The following is a 21,374-nucleotide window of genomic DNA, read 5'->3' as shown; positions in this document are numbered from 1 at the left end:
GGAAATATCTGGGATGTGGCTTGAGAGGTCGTTTTGTGCGTGTGAGGATAGTTTGCTTATCATAAATGTCCTCTTTTTGTGTTGATAAGTTATGAAATGTGTGCCATGAATAATTTGGACTAAACCACTAAAGCAGAGATTCTTAACCTTAGCGCCATGGACACCTCATGGCCCATGGATGGGTTCAAAATGTCTGTAAACAGGATGAAAAGATTATTTTTTCTTGATTCCCTTCTTGTTATTTTGCATTTTTCCTGTCTTGGATTTTTTAAGGTTAAAAATTAGTTCTTTTTCAATTTTTCATAGTAAGGATTTTTTGTTTGTTTATGATCTGTCTTCTAAATGTAGACTTCATTAGATGCTCAAAAGGATTGTTTTGTACCAACTAGATCTTTACAATACATTTTCTCTTTAGTAGAAGGAGTCAAAGAACAGCTGAAACTCTCATTGGAAAATAAAAATGGCTTGGTACAAACAGGAGAATTGATAGTAGTGCTTGATGGTTTGGTGCTTGAACCAGAATCTCTTACAAACCACAATTCACTAGTAACCAGTAAGTTAAAATTTGGAAGATAAAAGTATCTTTATTATCCCTCATTCTAAGAGGGGGAGAAATCTAATGTTCTTTCTTACTGTTTAGTAGAAGTCCAGCAAAATGGTGATGCTTTGCATGAAAACAGAGAAACATCTGCAAGAACCACTTCCAGGTCAGATTTCTTCCGACGAACATCATAAATATTACTGTGTTAAACTGTAATAAGAAATCTACCTAATTTACAGGATATTGAGGTTGCCTTTCAGTTTCTTTTGGAAAATTCTAGACTGATAGATGCAGACTATAAGTTCCAAATGTATCCATTGTTTATATGGGCATAGTTTGGGTTGTTTGTCCTTGTTAACACTTAATACCAATACAAGAAAAAAGTTCTCTAGATAAGTTATCCACCTTTTTGTAATAGCTTAAAATGCTAAGAGCAGCAGAATCTGGCCCAGGTTTAATAGTGGTAGATCGTGTTAGCTGTGAAAATTGAAGCAACCTGTGGACAAAGGCATTCTGCACCCACCTGTTTGGAAACTTAAATTTTGAATAATATATGGTAGTTTTCTGAGTTTTTGTGAATAACTGATAAAACTGTTATTTCAGGAAGAAATGTGAAATAATTTATTCTACTAAATGAGCAGAGACACTTTGCTAATAATAAATTCAATGAAATGATTGGCATATCACACTTCCATTCTGCTTCACGGAATGTGTACAAAAATTACAAAAATGAAAGTTCATACCTTAAAGGGTTTTACATTGATGAAAATGAATATGTAAAAATGGTGAGTGGGGCAGAGACTAGAGTTAACTGGGAACAATATTTAGGTTACACATGGATTGGCTTATTTCTTGCAATGTAGAGTCCAAAATACGTGTATCAAATATAAATAAGCCTGTTCTTACAAAAAGTTTTGTGTGTTTTCTCAGCAGAATAGACAATCAAACATCATCGAGTTCCGTAGTACAGACCTTGTTCCCTATACATGCAGTAAATGGAGGCAGTGGAGATAATACACCATCTCCTTCTCATATTGCAATTAGACCCAAAAATACACCATCACCAAAACCACTAACAAGTGAGCCTGACAGCAATATTGGTAAGAAAAAAATGGAATATAAGAAACTTAAGAATTTTAAGGCTTTCTTTGTTTGATAAGATTGGTAGAGCTGTGGAATATTGTGGCAAGCAAAAACTCTTGTATAGGCAAGTGCTGGTGTGATTTTCCTTCTGCTACATCAAATGTCTATCTGAAAAGTCTTCCAAACTTTGCAACACATTTTTGTGGGAAGAGAACATGAAGGGACCACACCTGGAATATTGTGTACAATTCTGGGCACCACAATTCAAGAGAGATATTGACAAACTGGAATGTGTCCAGAGGAGGGCGACTAAAATGATCAAGGATCTGGAGAACAAGCCCTACAAGGAGCAGCTTAAGGAGCTGGGCATGTTTAGCCTGAAGAAGAGAAGGCTGAGAGGAGATATGATAGCCATGTATAAATATGTGAAAGGAAGCCATAGGGAGGAGGAAGCAAGCTTGTTTTCTGCTTCCCTGGAGACTAGGACGCGGAACAATGGCTTCAAACTACAAGAAAGGAGATTCCATCTGAACATGAGGAAGAACTTCCTGACTGTGAGAGCCATTCAGCAATGGAACTCTCTGCCCCGGAGTGTGGTGGAGGCTCCTTCTTTGGAAGCTTTTAAACAGAGGCTGGATGGCCATCTGTCGGGGGTGATTTGAATGCAATATTCCTGCTTCTTGGCAGGGGGTTGGACTGGATGGCCCATGAGGTCTCTTCCAACTCTTTGATTCTATGATTCCAGGGGTGAAGTGGAAAGCCAGTGGCTATTAAAAATGTATCTGTGTCCAAATGATTTGTGATCTTTTTGGATCCTGATCTTTATTATGTGCTCATTCTTACATAATAATGCAAGATTCGTTTGCATATTCAATATGCAAGAGATCTGTACGGAAGAAGTGTTTAGGGTTTTTTTAAGGCTTTTTAAATTTTGACTTAAATTTGCAGGAATGACTAACTTGTAACTACAAGTAAAATTCAAGTGGCTTCTTAAAGAACTGTGCGCTGTACTTTCAAGAATATTTACCTAAGCTTTCATCATAATAGGGGTATGGGTGTGGCGGTGAGTGCAGAAAGCTAGCTATAACACAGTCGTTGTTTAACTCTATTTTCAGTTAGGAAGAAAGTGCTTTGGCATTATCACTAGAGGAAAGTGGCACATTCACAATCCCTTTTGGAAAAGTTTTCAACCCCCCCCCCCCACCCCAAGAACATCTGTATAGCTATCATGACTAGTGCTCATTGAGAAACCTACCCATCATTAATTTGTCTAATCCCCTTTGTATCCCTCAAGGTTGGTAGACATCACTATATTTTGTTACTGAATGATATAATAATTTACCTATGTCCTGCATGAATCTACTATGTATCTTTCTTGGAGGATTCTAAATTCTAGTATAACTAGGCAGGAATAAAAACTTATCCTTATCCACTTATAACTTCATCAGACTTACTGCTGAAAATGCCACTCATCGTGACAAATCTGGTGGAACTGGTTGGGGGCATGGAGAACCGCCCCATCCCGTGGGTGAAACATTGCTCACCCAGCTTCCCCGTGTTCATCCAATAGAACACGGGAAGTCTCCCATGTTGCTGTCATGGCAGCATGCGTGGTTCTTCAGTACTTTTGCAGTGGAGCCCTGCTGGAAATTGCTCTACGCTGTGGGATGGAATGGGAGATGGCGGCTCTGTTGCCAAAGTATTGACGCAATTGTGCATGCCTCCAAAATGTACCTCATGTGACGAGGTCGTAAGTTATCACCATGCATAATGTTATATGCCAATACAGTTTCTTGGGGGATCCCACTGTTTACATCACTCAATTGTGATGCTTGTTGGCTTAGAAACATACTGTGCTACCTGCTCTTTGGTCAGTTACTGATCTGGAAATTTTTTTTCCCAAGACAGAATCTTTTATTTTCTTTGACTAATCTTACATCAGAGAAACTTATTTAATCTAATTTCTTTTTCAATTTTTCAATTTTTTCTATTGTACAGTTGATTGTGACTCATCTATGATGGAAGCTGATACTAATTCAGTCTCTGAAACTCCTATGGATTCTACAGAAGCACCCATGTCTGTAGACTGTAGTACTACTATTTCTACTAACATTGAACCTCCTTTAGGAACGGAAGCTACTATTAGTAACTCTGAAAACAGCACTTCTACAGCTCCCACCAATGTATCTCCTGGCCTTGAAACTGTTGCTCCTACAGATTCTTCATCTTCTAGTGCCCAAAACAATGCAACTACAGAAGCAGCAAAACCAAGAGAATCCTCAAGTATGTCTGGGGAACCTGTAAGGCAACAACAGCCTGGTACTAACAGCATAGAGCCTTTGCCCCCAGGGTATGTGAGTTTTGTTATCATCAACAATGTAAAAATATTAACCATCAAGGAATATTAGAAACTTACATTGAACAGTATTTAGCTGGGAGCTTGAATGTGGTTTCTGTTCGCTCTGTTAATGCCCATGGATACCTACCTTGCTAGCCATATGTGTTTTGTATATTTTCTCTTTGGGGTAAGAAGGTGTTACCTTGGTTTGTATGATTTAATGTAGCACAAGAGTTTTACTTGTGTACTCTCTTTCTCTTTAAGTTGTGATAATTTCCCTATATTTTTTGTGTGTGGTGATCATTGGGATTATGTGTGTGTAATTGTGAGTGCCTGTTTTTTTGAATGTGTGTGTTTATCTGAAAAGGATAGCATTCTGTTTGGAACTTTTAGCACTGCTTCTGAAGTATGGTAGGCTTTTTATGAGAGAACCGGAATATTGTCAGTATCCCAGATGCCCACAATTACCTGTTATGACTTCCAGAATGATTGGAATATGGACAAACTGTGTAGATTCTAGTATTGCTAGCACATTGTCTTCGTTGTGGAGACAATAGTGATAGCTGTAGCCTTGAATGATAGATATTTTTCCTGTGGCCTCTGTTTATTGTTTAGTTGGATCAGTGTTTCTACTTAACAGTTAAAACTGCATAGATCCATGTACAGTTTCACAATTTCTGGAATGGAAAAATACCCTATAGAACAGAACTAACAGAAATTCTCTTTGCAGAATTTGTTTTGTTTTGTTCTGCTATGAGGCACATAAAACAGTAACACGTCTTAAAGTTTAGTAATCTGTATATTTCAAAAGGTAACTGTTTTTGGTTAATGTTGTCTTGTTGTCTCCTCTCCATTTTTTTAAGATGGGAGCAGAGAAAGGATCCTCATGGTAGAACCTATTATGTCGATCACAATACAAGAACGACAACATGGGAAAGGCCCCAGCCTCTACCACCAGGGTAATAAATTCTATATTCACTTGATTGCAGGCATCTTCTTTTGTGCATGGGTAAAAAAATGTTTTTAGTGCTCTAAGGTTTGTAGAAATTATTGAATGCTTTACACAGTGTATGTTTAAAAACATTCTTTGTACATTTTACATAATTTTAAGCGGTAGAAATTTAAAAATGCGTTGCCATGTGAATTTTAATTTTAAAGTGTTGGAGCCTAGAATTATCTATCACCCCTTTAAGGTTGTGGGTGACTGATGTCTTTCCGCTTCTCCATTTTGTTGACTTTTGTACAGTCTGATGGAAAAGAGAATTCTTTTTGACTAGTAGAAGGGGATCTTCTGATAGAAAAAGGAAATGCCTCATATCAGACAGAGGTCTGCACAACTTGCTAATTTTCTCTGCTGCTCTCTTGTCACTTGTTATTGAGGAGAATACTGGGGTGGCTGACAGGATAATAAGAAACTTTCCTCTCACAGATGTAAAATATCTTTTGATCCAAACCAAAGGAAATGCTTGATTTTCATGATGAAGATAAAATAATACTATTTCCGATAAAAGCTGTCTATAGGTATCAGAAATCAGTGTAGGTATGAGAAATAAGTAGGAAATCAGAATATGGAGAATAATTTTGAAATTTCATGGTTTGTCTTTATAAAATGTGATCATCTTGGTATTATTATTATTATTATTATTATTATTATTATTATTATTATTATATTTATACCCCGCTTTATCTCCCCAATGGAGATTCCGTTTATATTCAGTTTGTTGTTTACTAAATAAATGTTAGAATTGTTCTGAACAACTCATACTGAAAGTTACTTTGCGGGGTTGGCTTTCGCTGACTCCTAGTCACTTGCTCCTAAGTACAGGAGTGAATATATAAAAACCAGTTTTTTAGTAGGGTGGTGGGCATCTTTGGTAAATCTAAAAAGTATTTTTTTCATCTTAGACCCTGCGGAGAACCCATGAAATATTTCAAAAAAGGAAGTAACTAGAAGTCCATTATTAGTTTCAAGAAACATTTTTTTTAAAAAAAAGATGAATTGCAATTTTTGAAGATTTCTAAAGAAAGACAATTCAGATTGCCTTTCTAAGAAAGGCAATTCAGGAAAGAGATAGTTCAGGGTTAGGGCTACACTTTGTTCTCTCCAAATCAAAGTGCTCATCTAGAAAAATACCTAGATTATTGTGTGCTTAATTAGTGGCCATTATTGTGGATTGTGTGTTATACAAAATATGAGAGAACAAAGTCCCTACCTTGAGCAGTTTACATAACAAAATTTGCCATTAAGTAAAGGTAAGGTTTTTTTTTTTAAAAAAAATTCTACTACATTTATTAGTCTTCAAAGGAAGATGATTACATATTCTTTCCCCAAAACATTGGAGAAACTCAGATTTGTATGATTGAAGTGCAGATGAACTTTCATGACAGTTCTATGAGTTATTCAGAAATAACTCCCAATGGTTGTTGTGGGATTTAGTCTGACAAAAGTGGTTATTGCCCCAAAAAAGGCACTCTTCCACAAAACAACTTGTTTAATATCGCACTCAAGAGACAAAAATTTAGTAGACTTTAATGGAAATAACAAATTCGGTTTACTCACAATTTTCATATGTTCAGCATACACAGGTACAGAAACCTATCAGTCCAGTTTCAAATATATTTGAGATGGTTCCCTGTACCAGCCAGCCTGGGCATCTCTCTTGTAACAAAACAGCTATCAACAAGTCACATAGTCAAAAGGGGAGAGAGAGATAGAGAGCATGTGATCTGCTGCCCCTTTTATATCTTCTCAGAAACCATAGAGTAAAGGAAGCTGCACACCAGAACATACATACTGGAAACAGTAAGCAACAAGATCATAGACAAACTGATTGCTAGAGAAGGATTGATGAAGGTTGTCATTTCCAACAGTTATGGCCTAGTTGCATAGAGTAAATGATTTGTGCAGTAATGCAAGAAAGAAAATAGCTGTCAATGTTGACCTTTGTTTTCTAGGTGGGAAAGGAGAGTTGATGATCGTGGACGGGTTTATTATGTGGACCATAATACACGAACAACAACATGGCAACGACCAACAATGGAATCAGTCAGGAACTTTGAACAATGGCAATCTCAGCGAAACCAATTGCAGGGAGCTATGCAACAATTTAACCAACGATACCTCTATTCGGTAAATTAGCACATTACAGAGTGAATTCTTTTTCTTCTCTTCATTATACAAGTATATGTTTGATAATAACTGACCTCAGTGCAAACCCAAAACATGTTTTATTCAGCTAAAATAAACTGATTGCAGTGTTTGGACAAATAAACCATTTCAGATTATCTTAAACAACACTAAAGAATAGCTGGGTAGTTTTAAAGTAGCAGGCATTTCTCAGTAAATACAAATCTGGATCTCTGCTGACACTGGCATGCAACGAGAGAAAAGGGAGAGTGAGGGAGGAGAATGGCTTTTGAAAGCTGAGTTGAATAGTCACTTATGTCTTCCACATAATCTGCCCCAAAACTGTATTTTAGAATAGAACTCCATAAACCAGGACATGAAGCCACATTTTGAACCTAGCACAAAAATCATAAGTTGTGTTCTTTCATGCTATTTTGTTTGAATTCACAATTGAAACTTAACAAAAGCTTGTTAAAATCTGTTTCCAATATTTCAGAGAATGAATAGTTTGTTATTTAGCAGAAAATCTAGGGGTTGCGTCAACTTTGCATTGAAATGAACAGTAACGTATAAACTTAAAAATCTAACATCTGCAGAAATTGTTCAGCCTTGTGGGCAATTCTGATAGTTTAAATTTGGCTTCAAAGCTGGAAAATTGATTGTATAAAGAAACTCTACAGATGGGAATTTTGGAACTCAACATTTATTTAATCTACTTTGATAATCTAGGGAGGAAATGTGTAGTTCTAGTAATAATATTCCTATTTGGAATGCCATGAGAGAGGCTGATTCATTTGGTATGATTCCTGCCTCCCTTTTCCTGTAGAAAGCTTCTTGTTGAACTGCCTGTCTTCTCTGTAAAAACAGGTTGCTGGGATACTGGTGTTGTCAATCAGTCATCATCTGTTCAGCCAGGATAATTAATGGAGAAGGAAATAATCATAAACAAAAATTGCCGTGACCAAATGAATGATAAGGAAGCATTTCAGCATAGCATGCACCAAATATAATAATAACTAACTACTACTAGTAGTAGTAAATTTTATATATTAGTCCTTAGGCCATATCACAATACCAAACCAAATAAAAAGGCTTGATAAAACTTGATTACACTCTATATAGTAAGTTTAGTAAAACACTTACAACAATACAGTAAATAAATATGATATAACTGAATATATACATCATGTTTTCGTATCACCCCTACAATTTACCCCAGTCAGCCCCACAGATGTTCTGCTTTGCTTAAAAACAGAGTCGTTTTATATGTTATTTTTGGATCTTGGCCTAACTAGATATAGAAGCATTTCTAGGGATTTCTTTTCATTTCTTTAGCTTTACAAATATCCTGCAGCCACAAATTTCAAACCATTATTTTTATCTTCTCTAGGCTTCAATGCTAACCGCTGAAAATGATCCACTTGGTCCCTTACCACCAGGCTGGGGTGAGAAATATAACATAGCTCTGTGAAAAAGACACCTATGGACAATTAACTTTTGTTTTACATTATTCATTTTTATTGCAGAAAGGAGAGTAGATTCAAATGATAGAGTGTATTTTGTAAATCACAACACAAAGACGACACAATGGGAAGATCCACGGACACAAGGGTGGGTTTTATCTACATATTCATTGAACAAGACTAAACCAAATATAAATATACTGGTGTTTTAAAAAGATAAATTGCATTTCACTTTTCAGCTTGCAAAATGAAGACCCCCTTCCTGAGGGCTGGGAAATCAGATACACCAGGGAAGGTGTGCGATATTTTGTTGACCATAATACGCGAACAACTACCTTCAATGACCCTCGCACCGGTAAATCGTCTGTGTAAGTGGGATTTTAATTAATATTTTAAATTTTGTATTCATATAGTATACTAAATGTCTTTAACATAGTTCAATTAATAGTTACACTGTCCCACTGGAAGCTGGTAGGCATCTGTTGAGTCTCTTTCATAGGCTCCAGATTATGGGGTAACTTATGACTTCTTAAGTATTAGATGACAAGATTTTTAAACTGAGCCAGAGATGCAGTAGTGTTCTGCCTGTTTCTCAAGATGAAAAATGAAATGTTAATTGTTTTATTTAATAATAAACTTCAATATATTTCTTTGCAGAAATAAAGGTCCACAGATTGCTTACGAACGCAGCTTTAGGTGGAAATTAGCTCATTTCCGTTATTTGTGTCAGGTATTATATAATTCTGGTCAAATCATTTTGTAGACTTTATCTTGAACTTGACCTATTGTTTTTACATATTTGTTTTATTATCTGCTGTCTGTCTGTAGTCAAATGCTCTGCCTAGCCACGTGAAGATCAATGTATCCAGACAAACTTTGTTTGAAGATTCTTTCCAGCAGGTAAAATATGTAGTTTCAATTCTGTCTAAAGCAAAATATTGGATAAGCAAGTATGTTTCAGTTCATTTGGTCATCTATCTATGATTTTTTTTAAAAATTAAAACTGTTAAAAAGCTTTTCAACTATGCAGTCCTTTTAATTCAGTTTTACTTTCTGATATTCAGCTCGCAGGTTCATAGTAAGTAATATGATTTAAGAAAAGTTTAATATGAATCTAGCATAACATATTTTCAGTTAGTACAGTACAGTACAAAAGATCTTGTACTAACCCATTTTTTCATCACCCCCTGCCCAAGAAAGGGTCCTTATTGTCTTTTTCTGGGTTTTCATCAGTGAGTATATTCATGTATTCCGGGAATATCTGAATGTTCATTGGTGAAACAGAAGGAAGAAATCTTACCTTCCCAAGTGGTTTGGTAATGATGTTTCCTCTAAAGCAGTGGTTCCCAACCTTTTTTTGACCAGGGACCACTTGACCAGGGACCACTCTCCAACATTAGTACCAAAAGGGTTAAAAAAAAGTTTTTAGTCAACTTTAGATTTGGTTTGGTTATTTGGGGTGCTGATTCAAAAAACTGCATTGAAAACACCACATCAGGTCTAGTTTTTGATACATAACATATGCCATCCAGTATTCACCATCTGCTCGCCCACAGAAAACAATATTTATTAATCTAGAGCTGATGTGGACTATCCAATGCAATTTTTTTGAATCAGCACCCTAAATAACCCCAGGAACAAGCCTAAAAATGAAGACACCAAGATTTTTTTTTTTTGTTTGGGCTGTGTTATTATCCATGGATTTTTTTAAATACTCGTGTAAAAAAGAGGGGGGAGGGGGCTGAGGTTGAAAAAATACAAAAAGTGGAGTATGAGACCCAATAAACTGTCCCTAATGGCTTTAACAACAACAGCAACTTCGGGGGACTAAACAGGGTTGTATATACTCGAGTATATACGGTAAGTATATAAACCATGCCTACCATGTGCATTTTTCTTAAATGCTAGCAGTACGTGGCTAGTATGATAACATTTTACATCCTATGAATAACTACATGAATATAAAGTGCTGATCTGCACTGGTTACAAGTAGCCACCAAAACCATATGTGGTTGCTTACATAGTCTGGAAGCCAAGCTGTATGAGGAGAGGTTTAGGATGTGATTAAGCTTGGAGGAAAAAAGGCTGAGAGAGGATGTAATGACCATGTTTAAATATTTGAAAGGATTCTGCATTGAGCGGCAAGCTTGTTTTCTGCTGTGCTGGAGATAGGAACAATGGAATTAAACTGAAGTAAAAAAGATTCCACCTAAACATTAGGAAAAAACATCCTGTAGTAAGAGTTGTTCAGCAGTGGAATATGCTTCCTTTGAGAGTGATGGAGTCTCCTTCTCTGGGTATTTTTACACAGAGTCTGGATAGCCATCTGTTGGGAGCGCTTGGATTCTATTTTCCTTTATGGCAGGGGGTTGGACTGGATGATCCTTGTGGTCTCTTCCTGTTCTGTTGAGCTCTATTACATTTTCAGTGGTTAAAATTAGATATAGTTCTATTTTTAAAAGAGAAAAATATAGCAACATTGGATTTAACAATACATTTTAACATTGTTTTATCTTGTTTTACCCACTGTTACTTTCTGTTTGTATTCTATTTTTTCTATATAGATTATGGCTTTAAAACCCTATGATTTAAGGAGAAGGTTGTATGTCATATTCAGAGGAGAGGAAGGATTGGATTACGGTGGCTTAGCCAGGTAAAAAATTCAGACTCTTGCTGAAAACAGTTGCTCAATATGCATATTTATATACTAACTGGAAACCTACCTTGTTAATTAACCTTATACAGGATATGCTTCCCCAAATTTTAGAATCGGTATCAGTAAAAACATTTCAGGGGAATACGGGGACGTTTGAAGTGTAAAATGCAACAATATCAGCAACCACATTCAAGTTGAGTTTATCCCACCACCATCATAAAACAGTGCAGAGGAACTCACAAGCTTCTTCTAAATTTAGTCCTGCCTTCTCTCTAGCAGCGGGAAGATTTCCAGCTTCACAATTCAAAACAATTATTTGGGATAAAATGGGTCAGATTAAACACTTCTGTTGAACTCAGGTCCTGTAGTTGTTGCTGTCCTTTCCATGGTCAATGTCAGGAATGCCAGACTTCAGGATTCTTTGTATTAGAGTTTTTATACATCAGTTCTTGTTTGTGCTATAGCAGAAATGTATTAGCATGGCTAGGAAAGAAATGTACACAATTTGTAGAGAGCATTTGCTGCAGCCAGTAACCCAGTGGTGGGCAATGCGTATACTAGGCATGTGCAAAAAAATTGGAAGTTTTTGAAATCGTAAGAAAATTAGAAGTTTTGTAAGTTGGAAGCCATATTTGAAGCGTTTTTGTGGGCCACACCAAATACTCTATAATCGAAATGTACCCTATCCTTTTTTGTTTTGTAAATTTTAGAAGGCTTCCAAAGTCAGTTTCATATTTAATGCCAGGCAAGGAAGCAAAGCCAAGGGCTGCTTAGTGCCTTGCCATTCGTCATTGAAATTAATGCAGTCTCAGTATTGGCAGTGGGCAAAAGAGGGAGCAGTGCATTTTTGGAACAGCACAGATCTCTGGGAAATGTAGTTTGGGAAGGGAGGAGCCCTATGCCAGAGAATTCAAAAGGCCCTGCATTTCCCAGACTGCATCTGCATCAGAAAGCATCGATCAGTTCTTTACTTTGAACTATGTTCAAAGTAAAGTCCCAACAATTAAACAGCAAATAACAAGAAGTGGAAACATGTTTTCTTTATTGTTGAAAAATATTTTTAATAAAAACTTTGAAAATTCACCAAGAATTCATGGATAAGTGAAATGTCCTGAAATTTGGTGGGCTAACAGTGGTAAATGTGTTCTACAATTGTAGCAAGTTTCATCCCCAATAGCTTTAAAAATTGGGGAGAAAGGACCCTCTGAAGTTTCCCCAATTATGGTCTTTTTTATTGCTCACACATCCCTAGTGTATACACTGTTCAGTTTAAAATAAATTTGTCTGTTAAGTTCGGTAACTAATTATAGTAAAAGCATTTGAAGCAGTCTTCCTGTTCTTTATATACAGTTGTCTAAGTCTGAAATGTTATGTGGTGCTATGTATTGCACCCTGTTTTATTCATACTTGGAAACAATAACTTCAGTAGGTTCTTGTGGGGTTTTTCGGGCTATAGGGCCATGTTTTAGAGGCATTTCTCCTGACATCAGGAGAAATGCCTCTAGAACATGGCCCTATAGCCTGAAAAAACCCACAAGAACCTATTGATTCCAGCCATGAAAGCCTTCGACAATACAATAACTTCAGTTTTTAAAAGTCTGCTATAATTATTCGTAGAGAATGGTTCTTCTTGCTTTCCCATGAAGTGCTGAATCCTATGTACTGCCTGTTTGAATACGCTGGAAAGAGCAACTACTGCCTTCAGATAAACCCAGCATCAACAATAAATCCAGATCATCTCTCATATTTCTGTTTCATTGGACGGTTTATTGCTATGGTAAGTTCTCTCTCCCTCTCCCCCTCACCAACACATTTGTATGCTTCATGGTTTATTTCCCTTTCTGGATTGCTTACTATTTAAAGGGAAATAAGTTCCATATAGGGACTTCATTTACTAGAGTTTCAGTTAGGTATTCCTCAGAAAGATTTTAACAAGTATGTTAAAAAGGTATTGGTTCACATTCTTTCATTTGCTTACCATACAGAAGTTGAATTCTAATTTATTGACTTTTCAAATACAAATTTTGGACAATTAAAGAGCCATGTAATTTGCTCTGACTGCAGGTTGCCATCATTTAGATTGACAAAAATGTTTATATCAGATGTAGAAGAGTATAAATGTTTCATGAAATTTCAAATACATTGCAATATAAATGAAAAGCAGTTCAAATTAAGACCTTTATGGCAGAGCGCCATAAATCATAATTGTCTGGCAAATTTATATTGAGAGAGATTAGATTTTTTAAAAAAATAGCAGCTCAGCATGCTGCATCACCAAAGCCAAAGGCCTTATTCAAGTGTTTATCTCTCAACCAATTAAAATCACAAGAGAAGGGTGGGATTGCATTCATTTCCATTTCTCTGCATTTCTATTACTTGTTTTTATTGGTCACCAAATGCTGAAGGTGAACCTTTGTAGCATGAAGTTCGTTCTGCTCACGCATGCTCAGGAGAGTGTGGATGAGAAGTTTAATTGATCATAGTCTTGGTGTCTCCTTTACAAGTTTCTGACAGTATGAATAATTACATAAGGCTCAATTTACACAAAAGAGCCAGTATGGTAAAGCGGTCTGAGTGTTGGACTAGGACTCTGGGACATTAAGATTCAAAATCCCACTAAGACATGGAAAACTACTGAATGAACTTAGACAAGTCACCCACTTTCGGCTTCAGAAAGAAGGCAATGGCAAACCTCTCTAAAAATGTTGCACACAGTATTCCTATTCAGGCCTATTGAGTTTAGTGAGACTTAGCTACTTCATTAGTTATGTTTTGGATTGCAGTATAGTATTATGAAGTACTGGGTAGTGAAGTGAGAATAAAATAGCAAGTATGATGTGGTTACTTTGTTTTTTGCCATGGTGTAATGGTAAATGTTAGTGTAAGTACTTATAATGACAGTCCCCATAATCACATGCTGAATCAAATTGTATCAATTCATATCAGCAAACAGATTCTGGCAAGCAAAACCCACATCCTCTGCTAGGAACAAATTTTTTGAGAAGCTAATGGGTCTTATAACTAAGACTTATCTTGTAAAGTTTCTTAGCTCATCCATTGTTATTGCCACCAAGATGGTTTGACTTATAGCAGTCTTATGTTTGAGAGGCCCTCAATCCACTTGTCTTGAGATCTTCCTCTGTGTATATTGCTGGAAGCCAAACCCAAATCTAATCCCAATTATTGCTTAGTGTTCATTTTCCAACTACATCTACAGTGAAAGTTAAGCTTTACAAGACATTTTAAAAAAATCCTTAGAGATATTTCATCATGGGAGGTGGGAAGGACTATGAAAGTGTGTGAACTATTCTTTAAGTGCAAAACTTTTAGATCAGCCACCTTGTTTTTTGTTTTTTAATAATAACATGCATTGACATAGCATAGATGTTTTTAGCATCCTTAAATGGAGCTGCTTGAGATGGTCTGAGCCCCCTCTGCTGGTCAGATGTTGAATTTGCAGTAATGTAATTATTCTCTGTTTGCAACCTAGTTTCTTTCAGTGTAAGAGGGATACCATATTTCTTTGAGATCAATCAGGGCATGCTCCCTAGGACTCCCTTAAGTAGCTTCCCAAGAATTTTTCTTTACTCTTTGGAGTTTATACCACCCTTGAGGCTGAGAGACAGAAGTTGGTAGCATAAGCTTTTGTATATCTTAAGGTTTTTTAAAAGATGTGTAGTATAAATTCTCTTTCAATTACAGGTTATTTAATATTAGCCATGTAATTCATTAATGATTTTATCACTCTTACTGGGCAGGGTCTTTCTCACTTATCACTCCTTCCCATTCCTTAATGTTAAAAATATGGTAGGTACTTTGACTAGAGCAAGTAGTACCCTCTCAAAGTAGTCCTAATAGTAGGTATCTGTCTTATTTTGTTTTTTTAACATAGTGTGCCACCCATGCATGCACTGCGCCACAAAGATGGAGAAGCTTTATTATCTGAAAAAGGTTGTTTCATTTTAAGTGGGTTTTGAATAGTGAATTCATTTTTCTGCCATACTGCGTAGATCTGTCTCATATAAGTTACTGAATGTAAAGCATTGCAATCCAAGTAGGAATAGCAGGAACTGATCTCTTTGAGTGCACAGTATATGCTAAAGGTTCAGACAGAGCCCTGCAAAAATAATTTCTTGGTTCTAAAAGGTTCTGAAATAGGCTGGGCCCATATATAAGTGTGCTTGCATATATTTTTACCTATTAATTTTGTGTCAATATATGTTCTTGGGGCTTACTGTTTTCTGTTGCTTCCTGCTTGGAAACTATTATTTTTAGAAAAAGGGTATGTTTTTGTTGTATTCAAAACTAATGTTTAAAAATTCTCTGCAGGCTTTGTTTCATGGCAAATTCATTGATACTGGGTTTTCCCTGCCATTCTACAAGCGTATGCTAAATAAGAAACTCACAATAAAGGATTTGGAATCTATTGATACTGAATTTTATAATTCCCTAATTTGGATAAGGTTTGTACTTTTTTTCAAACATTGACTTTTGTTTTATATTTTATAGAGAAGTAGTTGCATCCAGCTGATCTTCTGTTAACTTTTCCTCCTAGGGACAACAATATTGAAGAGTGCAACTTAGAAATGTACTTCTGCGTTGACATGGAACTACTAGGGAAAGTTACCTCCCATGAGCTGAAGTCAGGAGGCTCCAACTTACTTGTAACTGAAGAGAATAAAGAAGAGTACATTGGGTATGTTGATGAAGAACTGAAGAATAATAAGTTTGAATACCAGTTTCTGTCTCTTCCTTGCAGTCCCCATTCACTTCAAGAAATGTCACTACAGTTGTGGGACTGTATTGAAGAGTATGAAAGGTGGGAAGAAGGAATTGCATGAGTGGAGCTCTCCTATATAAGCCATTCTCTTTAATAGTTTCCTGGACATTTACATTGAAGAATGGAAACTATGCCAGCATTAGTCTACTGTACCTTTTTGCTTAGAGAACTATAGGTAAAGGTAAAGGTTTTCCCCTGACATTAAGTCCAGTCGTGTCCGACTCTGGGTTGTGGTGCTCATCTCCATTCCTAAGCCAAAGAGCCAGCATTGTCCGTAGACACCTCCAAGGTCATGCGGCCAGCGTGACTGCATGGAGCACCGTTATCTTCCCACCGGAGCAGTTCCTATTGATCTACTCACATTTGCATGTTTTTGAACTGCTAGGTTGGCAGAAGCTGGGGCTGACAGCGGAAGCTTATGCTGCTCCCGATTCCAACCTGTGACCTTTTGGTCAACAAGTTTAGCAGCTCAGTGGTTTAACCCACTGCGTCACCGGGGGCTCCTTAGAGAACTATAAGCATGAGTAAATGATAACTGTACGCTACACAGGTATGATTTAAAGTCTCTAATATCTTTCATAGGATTAGACAAGCAATGAAGTTTAATTTTGAGGGATATGTCTGCTTTTAAGATAGCATGACAGAATATTTTCATGGGGAGAGCTCACATAGCGAAATTGTAATTGCAATATCACGTATGTGTATAAGGAAGATATGCTACATTGTTTCTAGATACCATTATTCTACATTCAAAAGACCCAGACAAAAATCCTAAATTATATACAAAATATATAACTGAGTTTGTAAAAGAGGAGAAGTCCATTTTGTGTTTTAAAATAAAGGGTTCCATTTTTAGCACTCTAATCCTTTTGCCTTTTTTCAGCCTAATGGCAGAATGGCGGTTTTCACGAGGAGTACAAGAACAAACCAAAGCTTTCCTAGATGGATTTAATGAAGTTGTTCCCCTTCAGTGGCTACAATATTTTGATGAAAAGGAGTTGGAGGTGAGACTTTTGAGGAGAATCTGTTTTTTTGGGCAAAAAATGTTGACATCAACATATTGCAAGGAGAATGATACAAGGGAATAGTTCTATCCAGGTTTGGTTAAGATGAAAATAAGCAATAAGACTCAACTTAAAGAAAGTAGTCTGTAGCAATTCATTGAAAATGGTTTAACTGACATATAGCATTGCAAGCTGCGTTTCCCCACATCTCTTTTTTTTAAATCTAGGTTATGCTCTGTGGCATGCAAGAAGTTGACTTGGCAGACTGGCAAAGAAATACTGTTTATCGTCATTACACAAGAAACAGCAAACAAATAATGTGGTTCTGGCAGGTTAGATATTTTTATTTGTTGAAGAGCCCTGCAGCTGTGAGATTTTTTTTAATTTTAGATGGACGGGAAGGAATGTCAGGGACCCTGTGCAGACCTACAATGGAAATGCTGCTGAACTTCCCTGTTTCTTCAAAGAGTTGGGAGACATTATTCTCAGTATAGTTTACCAATATTTCCTTTAATTAGAGTGGATAAAATTGCCCACAGACCCTCAGGGTACAAAACAAGTGCACCAAAATGCTCCTAAATGCTTTCCTCACATTTAACCCCCACCACAGAAGATAAAATGAGCAGTAAGTGACTTCCATTTCACTTCCTCTTGTAAAAATAGGCATCTCCTGAACAGTAATGGCCTGGGAGCATATCTTGTTTCACTGTAATTGCTGCCAGAAAAAGGAATTATGTTCCAACTCGAAGGGAGCAGTGGAGGATTTGGATTTTTTAAAGAAATTACATCTCATAATATAGCTTCTCCAAAACAGTAAATGTGTATATATGCTAAGTTCAAAAACTGCAAGTTAGTTTTTTAAAAGAAGTCCCTGAATTATAATTTTGATAAGATCAATGTTTCTTAGAGGTGGACACAGGCAAGATCTAAAACGGCCACTCCCTCCATTTGTTTTCAGTTTATAAAAGAAGCTGACAATGAAGTCCGTATGCGATTGATGCAGTTTGTCACCGGGACTTGCCGACTACCACTGGGAGGATTTGCTGAACTCATGGGTAAGATGCTGATGGAATTTATTTTTTGAAAATGTTTTTGGTCTTACATTTTCTACTTTGTCTTTTCCTGAAGTAAAATGTGATTAAAAGCAACCCAATTAACAAAAAGCCCTTGAATCTTTATTTAGGGAGCAATGGTCCTCAGAAATTCTGCGTTGAAAAAGTTGGCAAGGAAACCTGGCTACCAAGAAGTCACACATGGTAAATGTTAACAGTACATTTTGTGTTTATCTCAGGATATGTATATTGTTATAATATTAGTGAGACTCAAGCAAAAAAAAATCAAAGTTTGCTCTAAAACACTATCAAATCTAGTTCCAACAAACATGCACAAGTAAATCATGTTGCTTTGTATTATTTGATATGTTATTTTCCTGTCTTTTAAAACCAGCCATTCATTTAGTAGGAAAGAAAAGCACATGAGTACATGGGGAAGTAGCTGTCTGGAGAACAGTTAAGCCTTGTTCTCATCTACATTCCACTTTTACTGAAATTATTTCTTCCTCACAAATCAGTGGCTCTAAGTGGGTGAAATTAAATCCAGCTTATCATGCTGATATGGCATCAGAGAAAGATATCCAAAATTGATGTTCTTTTCATGTCATGAATACCCCAAATCATCTTTCTTTTGACAATGACAATTCTTCAGGAATCTGTACATATGTTCTTTACTAAATGGTAATGATGACTGTAGCAACTCCTCTTAATGTTATTTGATACAGACTTAGATATAAAATTTGATTAGATGGTCAGGAAATTTACCCCTAGAAGGGCTGGATCCATACAGATAGTCCATTCCAGAAGTCACAGATAGGGACTCTAGAATCATAGAATCATAGAATCAAAGAGTTGGAAGAGACCTCAAGGGCCATCCAGTCCAACCCCCTGCCAAGAAGCAGGAATATTGCATTCAAATCACCCCTGACAGATGGCCATCCAGCCTCTGCTTAAAAGCTTCCAAAGAAGGAGCCTCCACCACACTCCGGGGCAGAGAGTTCCACTGCTGAACGGCTCTCACAGTCAGGAAGTTCTTCCTAATGTTCAGATGGAATCTCCTCTCTTGTAGTTTGAAGCCATTGTTCCGCGTCCTAGTCTCCAAGGAAGCAGAAAACAAGCTTGCTCCCTCCTCCCTGTGGCTTCCTCTCACATATTTATACATGGCTATCATATCTCCTCTCAGCCTTCTCTTCTTCAGGCTAAACATGCCCAGCTCCCTAAGCCGCTCCTCATAGGGCTTGTTCTCCAGACCCTTGATCATTTTAGTCGCCCTCCTCTGGACACATTCCAGCTTGTCAATATCTCTCTTGAATTGTGGTGCCCAGAATTGGACACAATATTCCAGATGTGGTCTAACCAAAGCAGAATAGAGGGGTAGCATTACTTCCTTAGATCTAGACACTATGCTGCTATTGACTATGCTCTCTAGTAGACTCCCTGCTACAGAAAGAGGGCAGAAAGGTAAATACTTCCGTGGCTCATTCTAGGTTGTGATATTAAAATTCACTGAATGCATAGTAGACTATATTTTCAACTTAACATGAGTATTTATGAATCCAGTTTACCTGTTGATGAGTAAAATGATTGCAGTTTTATTTATGTGGTTCTAATGAAAGATGTATATTTCTCTTTCCTTTCTCTCTAGTTTTAATCGTTTGGATTTACCGCCTTATAAAAGCTATGAACAGCTAAAAGAGAAGCTGCTTTTTGCAATTGAGGAAACAGAAGGATTTGGACAAGAGTAAAATTAAAGTTTGTTTTTTGGCCAGCCGGAGCAACTGAATTGCACAGTTAATTGTAAATAAGCTGTTTCTTCTGTACAGTGATATTTTTTTGGAACTCTTTAAAAAAGGTTCTGTTCTTCCACAGAGATATGCAAAACAATTTTACTTCTCTACTTTATTTATTTCCCCTTCGGAGAGTGGCCAGAATAAAATTGAAGCAGAAAGACTTTATTTTTTAAAAAGTGTATAGAAATACACAAAACCAAGCTCTAGTTTTATAGAGCTTTAAACTTACAAAAAAATCACAGCCATCCAGAAGGATCAGGAGTTTTTTTCTCAGCCTTGTTCAGAAAATGTGCAGACTGTTCTGTATTCTTTTCATGTATGAAACATCTCCAAGGTTATTTCTATCGCATGGCTGTTATTAAAGGTGTTAAAGGCTTAGGCTAATTGCATCCTCACTATGTAGACAAATGCTGCTGGCTTTTTGAGATGATAGAATGTGATATTCTGTCAGCTTAATTTTAAACAATTGTAATAGCTGATAATCTCTTTGCTACATCTATGTAGCCCAGGTCATGAGTAAAACCTATTACTTGCACAAAAGTAATGTACAATTAAATGAATGTGATTAATGTGAAGACATTGGTGCCACTGTTCTGACTTACAGTAGAAGCTGAACAGACTTACTATAACTCATTGAGCAGCATTGAAAATTGTTTACATACTATCTTGGGTTATTTCCAAGAGAAGAGTAGATAATATTCAAGGAAATAATAAAAAAAGATTCTTACGTTGTTTGCTGTCATACAGGCTTTTCAAAAGATATTGATGGTATGCTTCAGTTTCATAGGATAAGGTAATTTGAAATTTAGAAGGATATGAAAGTCAGTGTGAATTACTCTGCTAATTTTATGTTACGGATATAGAGAATCCAAATGGAAAGTTATGTAAGCTTTGCACAACTGAATTCATTTTCTGTAAGTATTCATATCCTCAGCCCTTACGTTCAGGAAACAAAAAAATCAGATGATCTTAAATTAAGCATCTCTAAATTGTTTTTATACAGGCCAAGGCTTATGCACAATATATATAACATTTAAATTGTTTTAGCAGTAAGGATGGACACTTGTTATACTGCAAATATGTAATGAATTCTACAACATTGATGTGAATTATTAAATGCTACTTCTAGCAAACTGTGCTTCCTTATTAGAGTAACATTTTAAATTACCATTTGTATCATGCTTTCAACATTCACTGTAAATTCCATTAAATTTAACTTATACAGTTTTGTACACACATGAAACAGATTTCCTAGAATTAACTTGTCTGTAACATATCAAACTGCAAAAAACCCTGTAAATGCAGTATGACTGCTATATTTACTCTCATTTCTTCAATGTAGCAGTTAAATTCTGCCAGAATCTTATTTTTCTACATATTGTTACACTTTATTATTCATGGATATTAATTTGTGAATGCTTTGATAAAAGCACTGAATTGATTAACAGGCCTCCAGTCTCTTGTTACCTTACATGCACATCAAGATGGTTTTAATCTTTTAGACTGCCATCCCAAAGGCATCTTCAAAATACTTTTTTAT

General features: G+C 36.4%; 1 protein-coding gene across 4 annotated transcripts in view; it reads left to right on the top strand.

Annotated features, from left to right (window-relative positions):
* The window catches only part of WWP1 (WW domain containing E3 ubiquitin protein ligase 1), a 53,234-nt gene extending 31,955 nt beyond the window's left edge, over positions 1-21,279 (top strand). The window contains exons 5-24 of one of the 4 annotated variants that reach the window (XM_067467375.1): positions 416-553; positions 644-707; positions 1,475-1,641; positions 3,623-3,974; positions 4,826-4,921; positions 6,918-7,092; positions 8,480-8,534; positions 8,616-8,700; positions 8,792-8,920; positions 9,210-9,282; positions 9,381-9,452; positions 11,117-11,205; positions 12,826-12,985; positions 15,538-15,671; positions 15,764-15,904; positions 16,872-16,992; positions 17,220-17,324; positions 17,951-18,047; positions 18,176-18,248; positions 19,690-21,279. In XM_067467375.1, the coding sequence (XP_067323476.1) occupies positions 416-553; positions 644-707; positions 1,475-1,641; positions 3,623-3,974; positions 4,826-4,921; positions 6,918-7,092; positions 8,480-8,534; positions 8,616-8,700; positions 8,792-8,920; positions 9,210-9,282; positions 9,381-9,452; positions 11,117-11,205; positions 12,826-12,985; positions 15,538-15,671; positions 15,764-15,904; positions 16,872-16,992; positions 17,220-17,324; positions 17,951-18,047; positions 18,176-18,248; positions 19,690-19,789 (2,426 nt within the window). In that variant the 3' untranslated portion in view covers positions 19,790-21,279. Of the gene's footprint in view, positions 1-415; positions 554-640; positions 708-1,471; positions 1,642-3,622; positions 3,975-4,825; positions 4,922-6,917; positions 7,093-8,479; positions 8,535-8,615; positions 8,701-8,791; positions 8,921-9,209; positions 9,283-9,380; positions 9,453-11,116; positions 11,206-12,825; positions 12,986-15,537; positions 15,672-15,763; positions 15,905-16,871; positions 16,993-17,219; positions 17,325-17,950; positions 18,048-18,175; positions 18,249-19,689 lie in introns of all 4 variants that reach the window. The other 3 variants (XM_067467374.1, XM_067467372.1, XM_067467373.1) reach the window with 3 other exon arrangements.
* Positions 21,280-21,374: the final 95 nt, after the last annotated feature.

Source organism: Anolis sagrei, chromosome 4, assembly GCF_037176765.1.
Source record: "Anolis sagrei isolate rAnoSag1 chromosome 4, rAnoSag1.mat, whole genome shotgun sequence".
Lineage (NCBI taxonomy): Eukaryota > Metazoa > Chordata > Lepidosauria > Squamata > Dactyloidae > Anolis > Anolis sagrei.
This window is presented reverse-complemented; position numbering and strand designations above follow the sequence as displayed.